The 17,325-nt window shown below is 43.9% G+C and overlaps 3 protein-coding genes across 5 annotated transcripts; 2 read left to right on the plus strand and 1 right to left on the minus strand.

The window, feature by feature from the left end:
* Nucleotides 1-1,537: 1,537 nt before the first annotated feature.
* Nucleotides 1,538-8,181, plus strand: rassf6 (Ras association domain family member 6). 3 transcript variants are annotated; one of them, XM_028973658.1, is made up of 11 exons: nucleotides 1,538-1,650; nucleotides 3,793-3,869; nucleotides 5,026-5,104; nucleotides 5,233-5,384; nucleotides 5,492-5,592; nucleotides 6,469-6,662; nucleotides 6,745-6,846; nucleotides 6,970-7,021; nucleotides 7,140-7,258; nucleotides 7,691-7,788; nucleotides 7,880-8,181. In XM_028973658.1, exons 2-11 carry the CDS (start codon nucleotides 3,799-3,801, stop codon nucleotides 7,953-7,955), a joined length of 1,044 nt encoding a protein of 347 aa, XP_028829491.1. In that variant the 5' UTR covers nucleotides 1,538-1,650; nucleotides 3,793-3,798; the 3' UTR covers nucleotides 7,956-8,181. The 3 variants fall into 3 exon arrangements, with proteins under 3 accessions (XP_028829491.1, XP_028829492.1, XP_028829493.1); XM_028973659.1 differs by having other exon boundaries at nucleotides 1,624-1,721; XM_028973660.1 differs by lacking the exon at nucleotides 1,538-1,650 and adding an exon at nucleotides 1,870-2,155.
* A 599-nt stretch (nucleotides 8,182-8,780) lies between these two features.
* Nucleotides 8,781-11,585, minus strand: LOC114786502 (cystatin-C). The gene is made up of 5 exons (XM_028973662.1): nucleotides 11,278-11,585; nucleotides 9,676-9,795; nucleotides 9,261-9,412; nucleotides 9,075-9,176; nucleotides 8,781-8,969 (listed from the first exon to the last, which is right to left on the minus strand). Exons 1-5 carry the CDS (start codon nucleotides 11,372-11,374, stop codon nucleotides 8,880-8,882), a joined length of 561 nt encoding a protein of 186 aa, XP_028829495.1. The 5' UTR covers nucleotides 11,375-11,585; the 3' UTR covers nucleotides 8,781-8,879.
* A 4-nt stretch (nucleotides 11,586-11,589) lies between these two features.
* tmem267 (transmembrane protein 267) lies at nucleotides 11,590-15,082 on the plus strand. The gene is made up of 3 exons (XM_028973661.1): nucleotides 11,590-11,672; nucleotides 12,408-12,817; nucleotides 13,957-15,082. The coding sequence occupies exons 2-3, from the start codon at nucleotides 12,446-12,448 to the stop codon at nucleotides 14,290-14,292; spliced, it is 708 nt and encodes a 235-aa protein (XP_028829494.1). The 5' UTR covers nucleotides 11,590-11,672; nucleotides 12,408-12,445; the 3' UTR covers nucleotides 14,293-15,082.
* The last annotated feature ends 2,243 nt before the right edge of the window (nucleotides 15,083-17,325 follow it).

Below are 17,325 nucleotides of genomic sequence, written 5' to 3' on the forward strand. Positions count from 1 at the left end.
TATTGGCCAGGCAAAATAATTCAAGATCAGAGGAAGCAACTGCAAAACAAATGTTTCCACATAAACAATATATAGCCAAGATTCACTGCAGGCATTTTTGGAATGTTTTAAGCAATACAGTGACCCAATCCAAATTCGGTCTGAGCTGCAGTAGTACCACAGTTTTGTCCCAGACGTAACCCCGTGTAGCTCCAGGAGGAGTGAACCTATTTACTGAGCACAAGTCAATCTGGGGGAAAAAAACATGAGTTGTGTAGTATTGTGTGACACAATTTTGATACCAAATGGATTGTGCGAAATGTACTTTTTTGTTAATACTTAATCAATGTAATACACTTTTAAACAATAGCTCTGCCTATGAATTTTGACTGTAATGGGAAGCTGGATCCATTTCAAAAGATGAGGAAGTGTCATTGTCACCCCCCTACTGCGTCATGGTCACACTCACAAGAACATCGTGCTTGGCATGGCCTCCACATTCATACAGACTTTGTATGCAGTCCCACCTGTTGCCCACCACAGGACACACTGACTTATTTTGAGAAGGGAATGAGAGATCCCAGTGTGTCTGTTTGGCCCTCATCGTCACCACTTCTACTATGTTTGGCTCATGTGGGCAGTGGTGACCCAGTGGGTAAGAAAACGGACCCGTAATCAGAAGGTTGCCGGTTCGAACCTCGAACTGCCAAAGTCCCACTGAGGTCCCAAAAGCACCGTCCCCACACACTGCTCCCTGTTGGTTAAAAGCAGAGGACACATTTCTTCAATTGCTTCATTTTCACTTCATTTAAAATCCGTAAAAATGACGGCATCTATTGGAAATTATTTCTACACTATAAAATGGAAGGAAACAAAAAACAATAAATGAATATTAAATTACTATAGCTGTGATGTGTGTGTGTGTATATCATCCTGATCCTATGACAAATGCCATTGTCCAAATGACAATATGCCAAATTCACTCTTCCGTTTCCCGATTTAGCCCTATAAAACATTGGTGCATTCTTCTGGGAAAATAATTCCTTCCGCACTTCCTGGGTATATTTTACCGCAATTCACAGAAGATGATGCGGTTCTCTGCAAATATTAAGAAGTATATCACAGAATGCAACTTCATGCTGCGAGTATTTGCATACCTCAGTTACGGTGCACTGACAAACAGGTTCATATGACTGTATGACTGTAATTAAACACGATAAGCATAAAGAAAAGTGTGAACATTACACTTCTGCACACTGTCATTCCGACAGTGCCACTGTGCTGCCACCTGCCTGCCACAAAAGGGACCAGCGTTTCAGTAAAAAAAAGCCCAAGGAACCCATACCAAACAGAGGGGGGCGGAAATGTCATGAATGTGTGACACTGCTGCAGACTTGCGCGTGCTGTTAGGAAAGGTCAGAGTACACAGGCTGCCTCTGTGAATGTGCTGCCATTTTAATGTGCAGCCGGTGCCACGCTGAAAAGCTTCAAGTGAAATGCATTAAATGTCTGGAGGTGACACCACAGCGATTCTCAGCAGCGTCCTGGGGTGTAAACGGTTAAGGGCTCAGTCTGGCGCTTCCGTCTCTGTCAGGTGTAGGCTTTGTACCTGTGGGTGTGTTTGTGCAGTAACCACAGGGCTGTAGCATAACAGCATGCCACCGACCAAAGGTGAGTCACGTCTGACGTCCGCCACCTTCCTGCTGTGCATTTCAGCCTGTCCTGTGAGTCCGGAGCAGACCGTAGGTTCATTTTTTTGGTGTGATTGATTTGTTTGCCTTTACTTTAACATGCACTGTGACCGAGAAATCTTCATGCTTATTATAGGCTTAACATGATTGAGATGCACATGACTTCAGAGTCCACTATAGGATCTTATTTACCCCACAGATTCGAAAGCGCTGTAATGAGGTACTGTGATTTGTGGAGGAACTTAGACGCTCCCTTTGGATGAACATTGAAGCCAAAACCCACTTCTGCTGTTTTATCACAGACACTAGTGATAATCTGCATGTCGGATTATCGTTCTCTCTTGGTTTTTGTCTATACAACGCAGCGCCCCGCTGAAAACATTTGGCCGTGCGAGTATCGTTGATTCTAGAGGTTACTGAGCGTGTTCAGGCCTGGTGGGACAGACGACTCTGTGAACATCGCTCTTCCGTTCAGAGCAAATGAGGTAGAATGCAGGTTCTCACAGGCTTCACAGAGGCCTAGGTTATGCTTCTCTTAAAGGGCACTATTGAAAATGCCTGGGATTCCACTACTCCCAGGTTGGACAAGTTCAAACAGATTGGTCTGTCATTAGTAAAATAAAAAAGGTGCTTTGGCCACACAGTCCCCTTGGAGACACTCAGGGTGTCTTGCTCAGGGTTTTCAATACAGCATGGCACACAATGAAATGTGTCCTCTGCATTTTACCCATCACCTTGCTGAGCTGTGGGCAGCCATGAAAGGCGCCCGGTTGCTTTGGTGATTGGTTGCTTTGCTCAGTGGCACTTTGGCGGTTCGGGACCTTCCGATTACGGGACCATTTCCATACCCGCTACGCCACCAATGTAGTGTGGTGTAGATGAGACCACTATGCTACTGCCCTCAAGTAGATCCTGTGGGTTTTTTTTCTTATCTTAGACTTTTGTAGTACGTTGTGTTTCACCTTAATGTTGCATTTAAATTTTTTTCACAGATTCTGCAGTTTGTATTTATGGTATTTGTTCATTTGGATTACCTGCAGAGCCTGTAGGCAAACAAGTTTAAATATGAGTAATTCAAATTCAAATTTTATTTGTCACATACATAGTCATATGTATGACTGCTACAGACCACAGTATTGCAAGTATACAATGATTAACAATATGCAAATATAACCAAATATTACACTTTTATGTCTTTAACATAAAATGTGAAAAATGTGTAACAGCAAGTTAAAAAGTGAAAAAAAATTGTGCAAGAGCATTATTATGAAAATTCATACACACTAGTTTTATTTAATGCAACCTTAGGCTTCTTTGATCCTTCTTTTGATCCTCTAATGTCTTTTATACCCCGACCTCCAGTTTTTAACATGAAAATTATCACAATTGTGCATCACAAGTTTTTAATGTACAGCAGGTATCAGATGCCCTTACAAACAGTAACTTACAAACAGTAGTTACAGGAACAGTCCCCCCTTGGAGACACTCATGTGGGGAAGTGGGGTTTGAACCTGTGACTTTGTGATCTTCTGGTTCATAGGCAAGTGTTTTACCCACTAGGCTACTACCTCCCAAGTGAAAGCGCCATGGTATTTGTGGCTGGGGAGGACCAGTGAAGTGATGCCACAATTGCGGGTCGATCATTTAATAAAATTTTCACTGTTTATGTACCGGTCGTGGTTGGTAATTAAATGACATGTCAGACAGAGTTTTTACCAGCCTGCCTCATGCCTCCAGGCCATGGTGTGGTGAGCTCTCACTGTCTACCTCCACGTCCAGAGCAACTCGACACTGTGGGGTAAACACCCTCGCTGTCAGAAATGTTCCTCCCCAGTAATAAGATCTGCTCTGTCTAGTCCTGCTACAGCTGACATGTGTCTTTGTAGCTGGCAGATAAAAATATAACCCTGTTATCCCTGCCTAATTCCTTCCTGCCTTTTTTAAAAAGCTTTTGTAGGGCAACTTATCTCAAAGCTTGTCAGTCTCCTGTGTTGAACTATTTGAAACCTGTTGCTTATGCCCACAATTTTTTTTATTGTTTTTTAACCAATCATTTACTTACTTTTAGCCAGCCACACTGTCTTATACTCTTTATTTCCCTATATGTTGCCTTTCGTTGCAGATCTAAATGGTACGGGAAATGGATTCTGGCAGGCTACCATCTGTTGTTCACATCGGAGGTGGGAGATGTTTTCCCAGGTAATTCACACACAATGTCTATATGTCTATTGGAACCAGGGACATGCATCGTGTCTCAATGACACATGTCTTTAGTAAAGATGTGACTTGAGCAGACTGTGCGACAGGAAGATTAAGTATTATATAGTCTAAGGCTTGAGCTGTTCTGACATGTGGTCAATTGCACCATGATAGATGTGTAAATTATGCATATCTAGATTGCGAACTGGTCAAAATAATCTTAGAGGTCATTTTATGTGTGCTGACTGGTGATTGCAAGGGTTTAATTTGACCAAACCTGATCTCTTCTACTTCCGGCTGCTCCCGTTAGGGGTCACCACAGCAGATCAACATTTCCCCACCTGCATGTCCTCTTTCACCACATCCATAAACCTCATAGCTCCATGCTCAGCATCCTTCTCCCTCTCCTCTGTACGTGTCCAGACAAATGTAATCTTACCTCTCTGACTTTGCCTCTGATCTATTCAACCTAACTGTTCCTCTAATGCACTCAGTATTAATCCTGTCCGTCCTTGTCACCCCAACATTAATCTCGGCATTTTTAACTTCAGCTCCAGCTCTGCTCCTGTCTTTTTGTTGACAGCCCCATCTCCAGCACATACATGTATACATGTCTTGTCTTCCTTTTCACCGCCTGTCAAAAATCACACCTGCCATTCTTCTCCAACCATTCCACCCTTCACCTTTCTTTCTCCATTGTTCTTGACTTCATCTCCCTATAACCTGACCATCCCACTGTGCTCCCTCTCAGTCAGACACATATTCAATCATCTCTAGAGTGTATCCTGACCTCTCCAGATTCTCTTCAACCTGCACCATACTCTCGCTGCAGAGCACAATGTCATCTGCAAACGTCACAGTTGTACAGTAGATATTAGAAGCCAGTACTAGTACTGGAGAGAGACTGGAGAATTTCCATTATGTGCCAGATTTCTTCAAGTACAGGAGACCTTCAGCTTTGCCCGTCTGCAATCATACACTCCCGAGATTTCACACTGACGCCTAATATGATTAATGTGTCACCCATATATGAAAAGATAGTTAAATATGATTATATGCTGGTTATACTTGTAAATAGTGGAATAAAATGTGTAAATGACAACAGTAATTGAAGGATGACACCAAATTAAATCTCTGAAATTTCTGTCTCCTACAGGGCAGAATTTCTGTCATTGTTAAACACGTATAACTGTTTCTTGAAAGATAAAGCCCACCTTCATCTTACATTCAGTGAGGTATGTTTTTTTTTATTATTTGTGCACAATATGAGCATTAATTTGTTACTAGGTCTCAGGAATCAGGTGTCCGATTTGAAAGCTTGAACATGCCGCCCTCTACTGTTTCCTCTTTGCTTCTGCATTAGGAGACCGGGCAAGTTACCGTAGAAGGCATCCTGGTCATTTCCTGGGGTGTGAAGCGACCCATCAGACTGAAAATTCAAGATGAGAAACAGATACTTCCGTGTGAAAACCCAAAGCAACTTCCTGACCCCGTCAGTCCATTTGGAGGCAAGAGGTACATTTTTCTCCTCTCTTATAATTTCTTGTAAAAAGTTTACATATGGAGGAATGTTACCAGAATAGCAGGATTTCCATGGAAGATATAACATCTCTTGTTTGCAGGGGCATGACCCGATGGGGAGAACTAGACAATCTTCATGACATTGATGAACTGGAGGAAAACCCACAAAGTTCTAGCGAAGAACAAATGTACCTCACAACAAGTTTGTGTCCCTTTGTTTTTCCTCCACAATAATAAAAGTGCTGAATTTTTAAAGGAAATCTGTCATAAATTATTGACAGTGAAGGCCAAGTATAAACATTCAAATATGGCTAAATGATGTAGCATATACAGTAGGTACTGCAAAAAACAATATTATATAATATTCAATACCAGACAGAACTTTGGTCACACCTACTCATTTATTGGAGTTTTTACAAAACTGAAGACAGGTCTATGAATAACACAAGTGAGGTTATGTGTGGGGGGTGGTAGTAGCCTAGTGAATAACACACTCGCCTATGAACCAGGAGACCCAGGTTCAAATCCCACTTACTACCATTGTGTCCCTGAGCAAGACACTTAACCCTTAGTTGCTCCAGGGGGACTGTCCCTGTAACTACTGATTGTAAGTCGCTCTGGATAAGGGCGTCTGATAAATGCTGTAAATGTAAATGTCTTAATAAAAAAAGAGAGATTTGCATCTCTATCTGTATACATATTGACAAAGGATACAAAGAAGACTCTCATCTAGACGGAGTATTTTCAAATGGGCCTTTAGACAATTCTTGGACTAACATGTAAATTCTTTCTTGTAGTCTGACTTATGTAAAATTGATTTTATTCACAGCTGGGGTCCTATTTAACCAGAACAGTTTTTTTTTTCACTGATGGTAGCATGTTGTAGATCTGCCAAATGCTGTAAATGTTGGAGGTCTTTTGTGATATATGATTAAATGAGCAAACTCTTGGATGCACACTCGGTAAACTAGGACCTGGAATGGCAGCATATTTTTTATTATATTATAATTATGTGATTTACAGAAAATACAAATTGCATTAATTGTCAATACGAGACTAATGCTGAGACCTTCTTCAGACCTTACAGAGTTTGAGAACAGCATCCTGCGGGCACACCGTCCCAAAGCCATTCTGGAGGAGAGCTCCATTCTGTTCCGCACTCGGAGTGATGCATCTCTGGTGAAGAAGCGGGTGAAGGACAAGACTGCTGAAGAGAGACAGCAGGCCAGACAACACCGCTTCTCCATTAACGGTCACTTCTACAACTACAAGGTCTGCCTAGCTGTCATCGTGCATGGTGGGTCATATTCTTGGGTTCTTATTGTTCTATAGTTTTGTAATAATTTATTTTTAGACTTCCATCTTTACACCGTCCTACGGAACAACCACGAATGTTCACATCACCAGCAGAATGACAACGCACGAAGTTATAGAACAGCTTCTACAAAAGTTCAAGGTAAAACAACCTTCAGTAGCCTACAGTATATTTTCTGCATAACATGAGGGAGATAATTCATTCGTTTTAATACAAAAATAATAAACCTGATCCATGTATTCTCTGCTGTGTCCGGGTTTGCAGATAGAGAATGATCCGAATGAATTTGCCCTCTACTCTATTCATCAAAGTGGAGGTTTGTGAACAATTCTTTCTTGTCGGGAACTGCCCGACTAAAATATTGAGTCAGGCTCAAAACAAACGAAGGAACGAAAACTTGGTATATGTACGTCTCCTCACAATGTTCCCTGCAGAGAGGAGAAAACTGGGAGACTCGGACCACCCGCTGCTGGAGCGGATTCTGCACGGGCCTTCGGAGAGCATCATGAGCGTCTTTCTGATGGACACCGATGAACAAGAAGTTAGCACTGATGTAAGAAGCAGGTTCATATCAAGACAGATCATGTGCATGTATTGAGCTTTCTGCTGGTGCTTTGGCCTAATTGGTGCAAAAAGTATCGGACGCCCTTATCCATAGCGACTTACAATCAGTAGTTACAGGGACAGTCCCCCCCTGGAGACACTCAGGGTTAAGTGTCTTGCTCAGGGACACGATGGTAGTAAGTGGGGTTTGAACCTGGGTCTTCTGGTTCATAGGCGAGTGTGTTACCCGCTAGGCTACTACCACCCTAATTGTTATGACTGGTAATTTAGTGATTTTTTTAAGCTGTAATTACGGAGAATTATAATGACACATTGGCCTTGGTACCCCACCCAGTACAATATGAGTATTAATAAAAACTATAAAGCTATAGAGCGTAGAGTTTACAACATGGACACTGACCCCTGATGCTTTTTCCTTCAGGTTGCACAGTATCTGAGTTTAGAGCTTCCCATCCTTGAGAGAGTCTTGTGGAAACTGCACGAGGACGAGGCTGAGGAAATACAAAAGGTCATCACCAAGTGGGTGACGTTACTATCCGGTATACTATACTGCCATTCGCGTTTGTACGGAGAGCTGCTGCAGCGATGGCTGCTTTGTTTCTGTGTGCAGATACAGACAGCAGCACAAACTCCTGTCTAGCTGTTTGAACTCGAAGCTCAACCAAAGAACCGAGACGACCGTGTGAAAGAAGAATCGCGAGGGCAGCGCTGCCCGAGTCTGAAGAATGTGTCGGGTCGAGGGCCCCGCGTTGGCGTAAAAATGCCACTCGTCGAGCAGCTTTAGGAAGCCGGGAAGCCTGTGTGGACTTCCAGAAGGCTGGATTCACCTGGAACATTCCAGACAGGGCTCGTTTTTTCAAGTCGTGTCAGTGGTTCAAATAAGGCTGAGATCAATTTATATATATATATATATATATATATATATATATATATATACACACACACACACACACACACACACACACACATTTTTTAACAGTATAGAAGATGCACAAATATTTGCTGATGATCTGTCTCTAAAGAAATAAGGACCATTGCTGAGTTTGCTGGTATTAGGACTGTCATGTTTAATCCTTTCGCAACGAGAACAACTGTTGTATGTATTTGAAAAATGACTCAGCGGAACCAAAAATACCATGTGGATCAGCCACATTTTTATCTCTGTCATGTGGAGAATTTCTGATACACGCAGCTGCCCTGGAATAATAAATGCGCGTACAGCTCGATAATGGAGTTCTTCTGCGTTTTACTGCTGCCTTTGGTTTCGTGATGTCAGCTCGCGACTCACCAACAAACGGAAAAAATCGGAGTACTTTGGAAAGTTAAGTGAAGTCATGTTTAAAAATGGAAAAAGTGTCATCGTGGCCCTCACCACAGCGTACTGGCCCAGTGTCTGGAACAAGGCATCTCCCTTGTTCTCTTTCTGAGCTACTTGTGTGCTGTAAAATGTAAAATGTTTTATAGATCATAAAAACCCATGAAGAAGCACATGTGCACAAACAACGACGGGCTACTGATTAAATAGACTTAATTTATTACTAATCTTTAAGAGAACTCAAATAGGATTTTCTTTTTTTGGAAACCAGGAGGCCGAGGGCCACTCGCTTTCTTCACACACTTGTTTTCTTGCAGCGACTTGCCACCACGGTGTGTTTGTCATTTCGCGGATTCAGCTGGACGTCAAACTTGCACTGCAACTGCTGTCGTAAGAAAATCGTCACATCGTGCGTGAGAAGATTCTGTTTTTCGAGAACGGTTTACATTTTTTTAAAAAGACAAAAATGAAAAAAGAATAAAACATTTACCCGTTTTTCAAGATTACAGGTTTCCACGTCCTTATTTTCGGACTTAAGGCAGCTGGTTTTGCCAATAATGGTGTCAATTTTGTAGTTGATCTTGTTAGTTACCTGCATTTATGAATAAAAACAGTACACATTATGTACAAGGCATCCCGCTTCATGCATAATTAAATTACTTAATATCTGAATTACCTGCAGCTCAGCAGATGTGACCTGGAGCAGCCTGAAGTGCTTCTTGGCTTTAGATTTAGTGTTAAAGTTCTCCACGGCTTTGGCTGCTGCTTCCTGAATTTCGGATCCCTCAGGATTAACTGTGGACCAGCCACCAAGGAGCTGAACATGAGCTGTGAGGGGACACGAGGCAAAAAGGCGAGGGGGTTTCTGTATTACAGTCCAGACCTTGATATTTAAATGATTCTGATTGCGTCATCCTAGGCGTTATAGTCATTTTAAGATTGTTAGCCGAACAAAAAGTCATTAAATACTCTAATCTATAAACTTTAAAGTGTATACCGTTAAAGTAGTAAATGCTTATCTGCCGAAAGCATCCTATTCGGTGAGTTGTTAAAGTATTCCTGCCAAGGTATAAATCCAGAAAAAGCCTCACATGCAGAGATCAAGGGTTCGTCCGCCTCTTCGATGCCATGGCTGACATGGACCAGGGCGACCAGGGCGAGCAGCGTGGACAGGAGAAGGACGCGCCGTGCCATGTTCTCCGTGATGTGAGCTGTGGAGCACGGGCGGAGCGAGTGAGACTCTCGCGCTGCCGGAATGTTTAACGCAGCCGTGCTGCCACACCCTTCCTGGCAGAGAGGGTGGAGAACGACGGGCCTTTGTGTGTTCAGGGTGTTTGACTCGGGAGGAGCTCTCGGCCTGCAGGCGGTGAGTCAGGCAGCAGCTCTTCTTTGTTCCATTAGCCACTGCTCTAACCAACACTGGGATCTGTCCAGGTCGGACAGCCATGGCTGAAACCAGGTGTGAACATTGAGCAGTTTGAATTTCTTTTGGCTGAAAAGGGAGTGAAAAGGGTGACATTCTCCCCTAAACTGCACTGACAGGGTCAGGTGTCAGTGGACACGGGGGGCCCGTTGGGGTCGTTGATTACTGCACCGGCCCCACAGACTAAAATTAATCACAATGGTCCTGGTGAACGGGTCATGAATGTAAAACAGCATCTCTGGGGAAAGAACTGGAGAGGTAGGTGTCTGCTCTCATCCACAGCCTCAAACCTCGAAGCGCAAGGCTCCCACGTTGCTCCACAGTTGAGTCAGCCAGTCTGACGAAGTTAAAGTCAACTGTACTCAATTTACCTCATAAGAAAACAATTTCTCGGTCTATTCTGGATGTATTTATACAGTAAAAAGAGCACTGTCCCATTAGTAAACTCTGCATTAATTCTATAGGATTATTCACTTCATACCATGTAATAACGCATGATATACTCCTGAGTTCATGCTGTTCATCTTAAAAACAGACACTACAAATGAGACAATCTGCCTAATTCTGTCTCTTCACTTTTAGACACCAATGAAGGTCCTGATTTGGATGATTTAGTGTGAAAAACATTTAATTTTTACAAAGAGCTGTCGAGAGCTTCAAAGAGTTCCGACTTGCAAAAAAAAAATTATTCAGCTCCCCAGAATTTGTGTTGTGTGTAATATTTAGACTTGGTAAAAAAAAAGAGATGTCTGGTTGCTAGGGTTGTGCAGATCGATCCTAAATATCGATACTATCGATACCAAGTTGGCATATCGATATTTTCACTCTTCTATTTCTGTACCACGTTCAAACTGAAAGTAAACGTGCCGGTAGAAATAAAGCTCCTCACACATAAGCGTGGCTCGGTGACGTCACTGAAAAGGGCGGTGCCCTGGGTGAACACCAACCCCGCCCCCAAGCTGCTCAGTAGCCAAGACAAACATCCGATTTCTGTCATTTTTGTATACAGTATTAGCATCGGATCGAAAGGGAAATCAGTGGTACGGCACATCCCCTACCGGTGGCATCAAGCAAAAATAAATCAGCGTGTAGACGCAAGTAGCCACAGGGGGGCGCCACTGGACGATACCGGCTGGAGGTTAGCGGTGTTTACAACGTAGTGAAGTTAACATTAATTCTGCACTCTTACTGTATCTGTTAATACTCGTAAACAAGTGTATACGTTACACTAAACGGTTACGGAATCAGTCACATGATCAGAGTCAGTTACCTTGGTGGAGGGGACGGTTGTGGTTGTCACGTGACCAAAATCTCTCGGCTCCCCAGAGACTCTCCTTTTTTTTTTTTTTTAAGAACTTCAACAACATTCCTCCGAAAGATATTGCGGACGTCACATATGTGCCAAACGTCTGTTCCGTGGGATTAGAGCAGCCACAGCTTATTTGCCACTCGCGACATGACCACGGCAGTTCGGAATGACAGCACAACCGGTTTCGTCCATTCTGCCGTCGTCACAAGGTTACTTCCGGTATTTCTGATCGACAGCTTCCTTGGCCAATGACGTTGTAGCACCTAGAGGCAAAGGGGCGTTTCCTAGGCTGCCGTCACGCTGGGCACGCACGGGCTGAGAGTTGCGTGTTGGAGGCGTGAAGAAAACACGATGGGGTGAGTGGCTGCGAATACGTGTCGGTTTATGTGACACAGTGCACACAGCACGTCGCATGATTAATATTATTATCCTTTTGGCAGTCTTACGCGGCCGCCAACGTCGGGGCTTGCCGTGACGCCCGTCTGGAATACTTGTTCCGCTAGCAGCTAGCCCATGTATGAGGCGATTCTCTTTGTTTCATTTCCTCGTCGGTCGCCGACTCTGCCCCGAAATATGACCCCGGGCCGTCGGACGAGACCCCGGGCCGGCTGCTTGTGCTGCTCTGGTGGTTATGTAACGCCTGACAGCAGCCGACAGCTCCCCAGCTACACGGCGGACTGGGGTTCGGAGAATCCCACGTCATTAAAAAAAATAACTCACGTGTCACGTGTTCTCCCCCCTCCACACCTCCGGATGCCCCTCGCCGTGTCCTGGGGCGTTTCATCTCCCGCATGATCCATCCGGCGTTTCAGCCAGCCAGGAGACACATTTACAGCATTTACCATTAACCAATCAGTACTTACAGGGACAGTCCCCCCCTGGAGACACTCAGGGTTAAGTGTCTTGCTCAGGGACACGATGGTAGTAAGTGGGGTTTGAACCTGGGTCTTCTGTTTCATAGGCGAGTGTGTTACCCACTAGGCTACTAACACCCTTTGGTTGCACTCGGTCGCTCTCTTCACCGTGGCTCCGTTTTAAACTCTGGTTTCGGGCAAAACATGTTCATGTGTGCAAAATGTCTTTTTTTACAGTATACCACAGTGCTGATCCTCCATGGAACAGGCCTACCATGCGGGGATTTCAATCCAAGTTGGACACCTCATCCTTCGGCATGGCCATGCCGCTGAACCTGGCCGTGGAGACGGAGAAGGCGCAGGCTCTCCTCCAGACCTTCAGCACTGCCTCGCTTCTGGCCAGTACAGGGCTGGGGGTGTTCTGCCTCCTGGCCGACCACTTCCTGCAGCTCCCCTTCATCCAGCACCACGTGTGGCTCAGGGCAGTCTTGGACAACAACGTTCACGGGATCGTCGGACTCTGGTCCTGGGCCATTGTTATAGGTCTGAGAAAGAAGAGTGACTTCTATGAGGTGGTCTTGGCGGGGATCCTCGCCTCGATAATCGACCTGGACCACTTCTATCTGGCTGGATCGCTGTCCCTCAAAGTAAGAGTTCTCCAGGATTCTATATAGTTGTGACAAAGTCAAACAGGACAGATGTCGAAGAGCCACACTCAGCTGACCGCCGCGAGGAACGTGTTTATGAAAATGTCGATATCTGGCACTTGCCCTCTTTTGAACACCTTTAGAAAATGGGATTGGATTTGCTGTTTATTGGCATTTGGCTGAGAGAAGACACGTCAATGTCCTTTGTTCGGCCCAGGGCTTTATTGATTTGTAAATGAAAACATCAGACAGTGACATTGACCGAAATATGCCTTCTCAATGCACAGTCATTCGTAAAGCGTGCAACTCATGCAGCAGTTGTATCATTTGAAGAAAATTCTGAATCAATGCAAATATATATATCTTATCATACTTGGTACTCAAGCTCTTAGAATAATCTTGTCTTTCTTTTCAGATTGATTGAATGCTTTAATGTTCCTGCATCGTCTCTTGCAGATTCTATCTGTGAGGAGAGGAGAGGGGGGAAAAAGGTTTATTCTTGTTCCTGTAGTGATTCTAACAAAAGACTCTCAGCCCTTCTGCATACAAGCCATCAGTCACCAATGGCCCGGGGTCCTGACTGCATCCGTAGACTCGGGATGTGGCTGTAATTATCCGGCTTGTGCAGAGGGTGCCTGTAATGCTCTCTCACAGATTCGCTCTGCACCGTTCATCCCACCAAGCCCAACTGGAAGAGTTACAGGAGCTTCCAGATGGTGTTATCCTTGTATTCGCTTTCATTTTGTGGTTTGAAAAAAGTCGCACAGCCGCCTCATTCAGATTTAGCTTGAACCGCTGACTTGAGTCCTGAAGGGCCTTACAGAATAACGTTTTTGGTGTTCTGTGCTGTTTAAATTGATCAGACGCTGATACACACTGCACTGTGATGGGCTAGTGGAATGTTGATCTCACTGGTGTGCCATGGATGTCTTGACCGAAAAGGAGAGAGAAACCCCCACCTATTTAGACTCTCTGCAAAAAAAGAAAATAATAAGATAAAAAAATCCCTAATAAAATAATAGCACGTGACCGCTGGCCGAATTATGTCGTTCAGCTCCGCCTGTTGGAATTCTGGATAATTCTACCAGGCGTTGCGTCATTAGCTCCCTGTGACGACCGTGCTCTGTGTCTCTCCCCAGGCGGCGCTGAGTCTGCCTCACCGGCCACCGCTGCACTGCTCCACCCTCATCCCTGCCCTCTGCTTCTCCCTGCGGCTGCTGATGTGGGCGTTCCGGCTCAAGGACTCGTGGTGCTCGCTGCCCTGGTTGCTGTTCATCGCGCTGACCTCGCACCACGTGCGCGACGGCGTCCGCCACGGCCTTTGGGTGTGCCCGCTGGGCAACACGGCACCCATTTCATACTGGCTTTATGTCACCATAACTGCCACCCTGCCCCACCTGTGCTCTGTGCTGATGTATCTGACAGGCACCAGGGACATGATCTCCACCAAACACGGGGTGGCCATTGATGTCTGAACCACCCTCTGCCGTCCCACAATGCCTCACTCTTTTGAACACTACCATCACCTTCTTCATGGCTATTGGGTTAAGATTCATGTTGATTCTGATGTTCATAGGTGTCCGTCACTCGACTCACTTGGGTATTTAAATAGACACTAATGAGACTGAAATGTGATCAAGTTTGGTTTTATATGCAGAATTATTTATGTTTTTGGCTTATTCATTCCACCTGAAAACTCTTTAGAAGGATCTGGAAACTAGCAAGTGCTTTCAACTGTTAATGTGAATTACGTGCTTAATGAGACCCTGCTTACAATTAGCATTTAGAGGTCACTGGACTGGATATACACATAATTATCAAGAATATTTTATTTATGGGATGTGTGACTGTAGTGTTGTAGATTTGTCATCCTCTATGTGATGCTTCCAGCTTTATTTAAACCAGGTAAACATGCAGCTAAAAATGTTTTACCCCTTTGATGATCCTGATGTAACCTTTTATCTAGAAGGGATGCTGTGATTTTGTTAGGCTGGTAAGTGCTGCGATGTCCTACAGGGGGCGCCGATGGACCACTGTTTTATCTTCTTATTGCCACCATCACTTATTTTTTAAAGTGATCTTTGTTTTATAGTTTATTTATGATGAAGGTTATTTTTAACCTTTAATGTCCATGTTGCACATTTGTTTTCTATTTATTGACATTCATGTTCCAATGTTGGCATTGAATTTTATGGAATGTGTGTATTACAGGTCGTTGTTTTTTGTAAAAATAAATTTCACCCTGAAGTGGTTTTGTGGACCATACATGCCATGGCTGGTCAATGTGCTACATTAGTGTATTTATTTAGTGAATCCCATCTCCACGGCCATTGACACTGTGGGGACTGTGAGGAGCAGCTCAGCCGGTGTGTTTATGGTTACCAGCGGCGGAAAACGCAGGAACAAGTAGCACGAACAGCTGGAGACTGAAATGTTGGCTGTTTGTTTGCTTCCTGCATCACCGTTTATCCTCAGTGGATAATCCGTGGCCTCCATCAAATATTGCTCTAATATTACTTTCCTCTCATAAGGAAAATTACACAAGAAGACAGACAAGCCGCTCAAAGAATTCTGTGACCTTGGTGATGTTAGTCTGTAACCGAAGCCGCACCCCTTCATCTCTAAAGCCTGTCGTTCACACTGAGCGAAGCGGCAACAAGTTGTGCCAATCGTGTTGTTAAACTGTATTTTTGGTATTGCACAGCCAACTTTTGTCTTATATTGGGGTTGAATTGGGCACTGAGCGTGACCATCAGTCTTTTTAGTCACTCCCACCACACATTGTATTTCTCATTTCAAAACTGAAGTGGTTATTGTCAACACATGGTGCGCACAACTAAAATGTGTCTTCTGCGTTTAACCGTCACCCTTGGGCTACCGCGACAGGAGCATGGGGACATTGTGTGGGGACAAAACTCCACGTGTTCATTCATAGTTTTGATGCCTTCAGTGAGAATCTACCAACGTAAATGGTCATGAAGATAAAGAAAACACGTTGAATGAGAAGATGTGAACTTTTGGCCTGTACTGCATGATATTGCATGATAGTTGCTAACTAGCCTAAGCATATTAATTTAACGACAGCTCCATGTTTTAATTGCTGAACTAATTGCTATTAATGTCAGTTGTTACCATGCCTAGTACACACACAAAAAATCACTTGCTACAGTTTTTTGAGTAGCCTAGTGGTTGTAGCCTAGTGGGTAACACACTCGCCTATGAACCAGAAGACCCAGGTTCAAATCCCACTTATTACCATCGTGTCCCTGAGCAAGACACTTAACCCTGAGTGTCTCCAGGGGGGGACTGTCCCTGTAACTACTGATTGTAAGTCGCTCTGGAAAAGGGCGTCTGGTAAATGCTGTAAATGTAAATGTAACTGACCGACCCTGATCACTAAATATATGCCACAGTGGGCACCTATCTGACTTCGCACTGAAAATATGGAAAGCTACTTAATTGGTGTCTGCGGTTTAATGGCTGCCGGGTGAGGAGATTTGCATTTAAGGCCGTTGGTGAGTCCATACCGAACCCCAGATCCAACCTCTCACGAAAAAGAATATAATCTCTGGTTTATCCTTGCATTTTTTTTAATCTTACAAGAATTTTCAAATTTCGCTTTGGCTGTGAAGTAGTATTTTATATGAACTCGCATGAGAAACGATTTTCAGGCACTTTGTTCTGGCACTGTTTGGAGAGAGGATGCTTAAGAACACCACTGGTGCGTTATTAAATGAACGTATACTACACATGATTACGTAATTCAGCATTCTGAGCCATTTTCAAGCAGAATAGCCTTTAGTCCCAGTATCAAAGAATTCACATATAGGACATCAAGCACAAAATGAATTATTTAATTTCAGAATCAACCTACAATCAGAAAGATAAATCAAAGATAAACGTTTGGTCCACAATAGGAAGTCATCACATAATACCTTTCATTGAAATCTAAAGAAATTATTCATTTTGTGCACCATTTAATTCTGTAATTGCAGAATGCATTTTGTGCACAGTAATAAGCACTTGATACCCTTGGCACAAAATAGAAATATAACAGAATATTTCAGATATTCTCATGAGATCATGTCTGTCTCAGGATTCCTCTGTCAAAATCTGGTAGAAGAAGCATATTCCGGCTTATCAGTTACTCGGTGTTGTACAATTCATTTTGTACATGGGCACAGCTGATTACTATAGCCGAGTACAGGCCACAATGATATTCCTGACGGCCCCATCAAGCTGTAATAATAATCAGCGGCAGGCCAATCCCACGTTTTGGAGCGGGAGCAACGTGAATGACATGGCACCTTACTCAGCACCCCTCCCTTGGAATACAAACAGAATTTCCTGTGCCCAAGCTAGTTGGTCCTGATGAGCAAATCCCATCTAACCCGGAGAGTCTGATATTTGCTCTCAGATCCTCCCCCTTTACTGTAATGGTTTTTTAATCCTCTGACCTATTAGCCACCTTGGACATTAGAAGAATGCTAATTTCTGAATTAAGGTTT

The sequence above is a fragment of the Denticeps clupeoides genome, chromosome 3 (genome assembly GCF_900700375.1).
Source record: "Denticeps clupeoides chromosome 3, fDenClu1.1, whole genome shotgun sequence".
NCBI classification, from domain to species: Eukaryota; Metazoa; Chordata; class Actinopteri; order Clupeiformes; family Denticipitidae; genus Denticeps; species Denticeps clupeoides.

Bases quoted from the DNA above. Each gene is read 5' to 3' on its own strand.
- rassf6 (XM_028973658.1), top strand. From the start codon at position 3,799: ATGGTACGGGAAATGGATTCTGGCAGGCTACCATCTGTTGTTCACATC. The intron at 3,870-5,025 runs GTAATTCACACA...TGTCTCCTACAG, and splicing joins GGTGGGAGATGTTTTCCCAG to GGCAGAATTTCTGTCATTGT. The intron at 6,663-6,744 runs GTCTGCCTAGCT...ATTTATTTTTAG, and splicing joins GTCACTTCTACAACTACAAG to ACTTCCATCTTTACACCGTC.
- LOC114786502 (XM_028973662.1), bottom strand. From the start codon at position 11,374: ATGTTGTTGAAGTTCTTAAAAAAAAAAAAAAAGGAGAGTCTCTGGGGA. The intron at 9,413-9,675 runs GTGAGGCTTTTT...GTCCCCTCACAG, and splicing joins CGAACCCTTGATCTCTGCAT to CTCATGTTCAGCTCCTTGGT. The intron at 8,970-9,074 runs GTAAATGTTTTA...TTCTTACGACAG, and splicing joins CCTGTAATCTTGAAAAACGG to CAGTTGCAGTGCAAGTTTGA.
- tmem267 (XM_028973661.1), top strand. From the start codon at position 12,446: ATGCGGGGATTTCAATCCAAGTTGGACACCTCATCCTTCGGCATGGCC. The intron at 12,818-13,956 runs GTAAGAGTTCTC...GTCTCTCCCCAG, and splicing joins CTGGATCGCTGTCCCTCAAA to GCGGCGCTGAGTCTGCCTCA.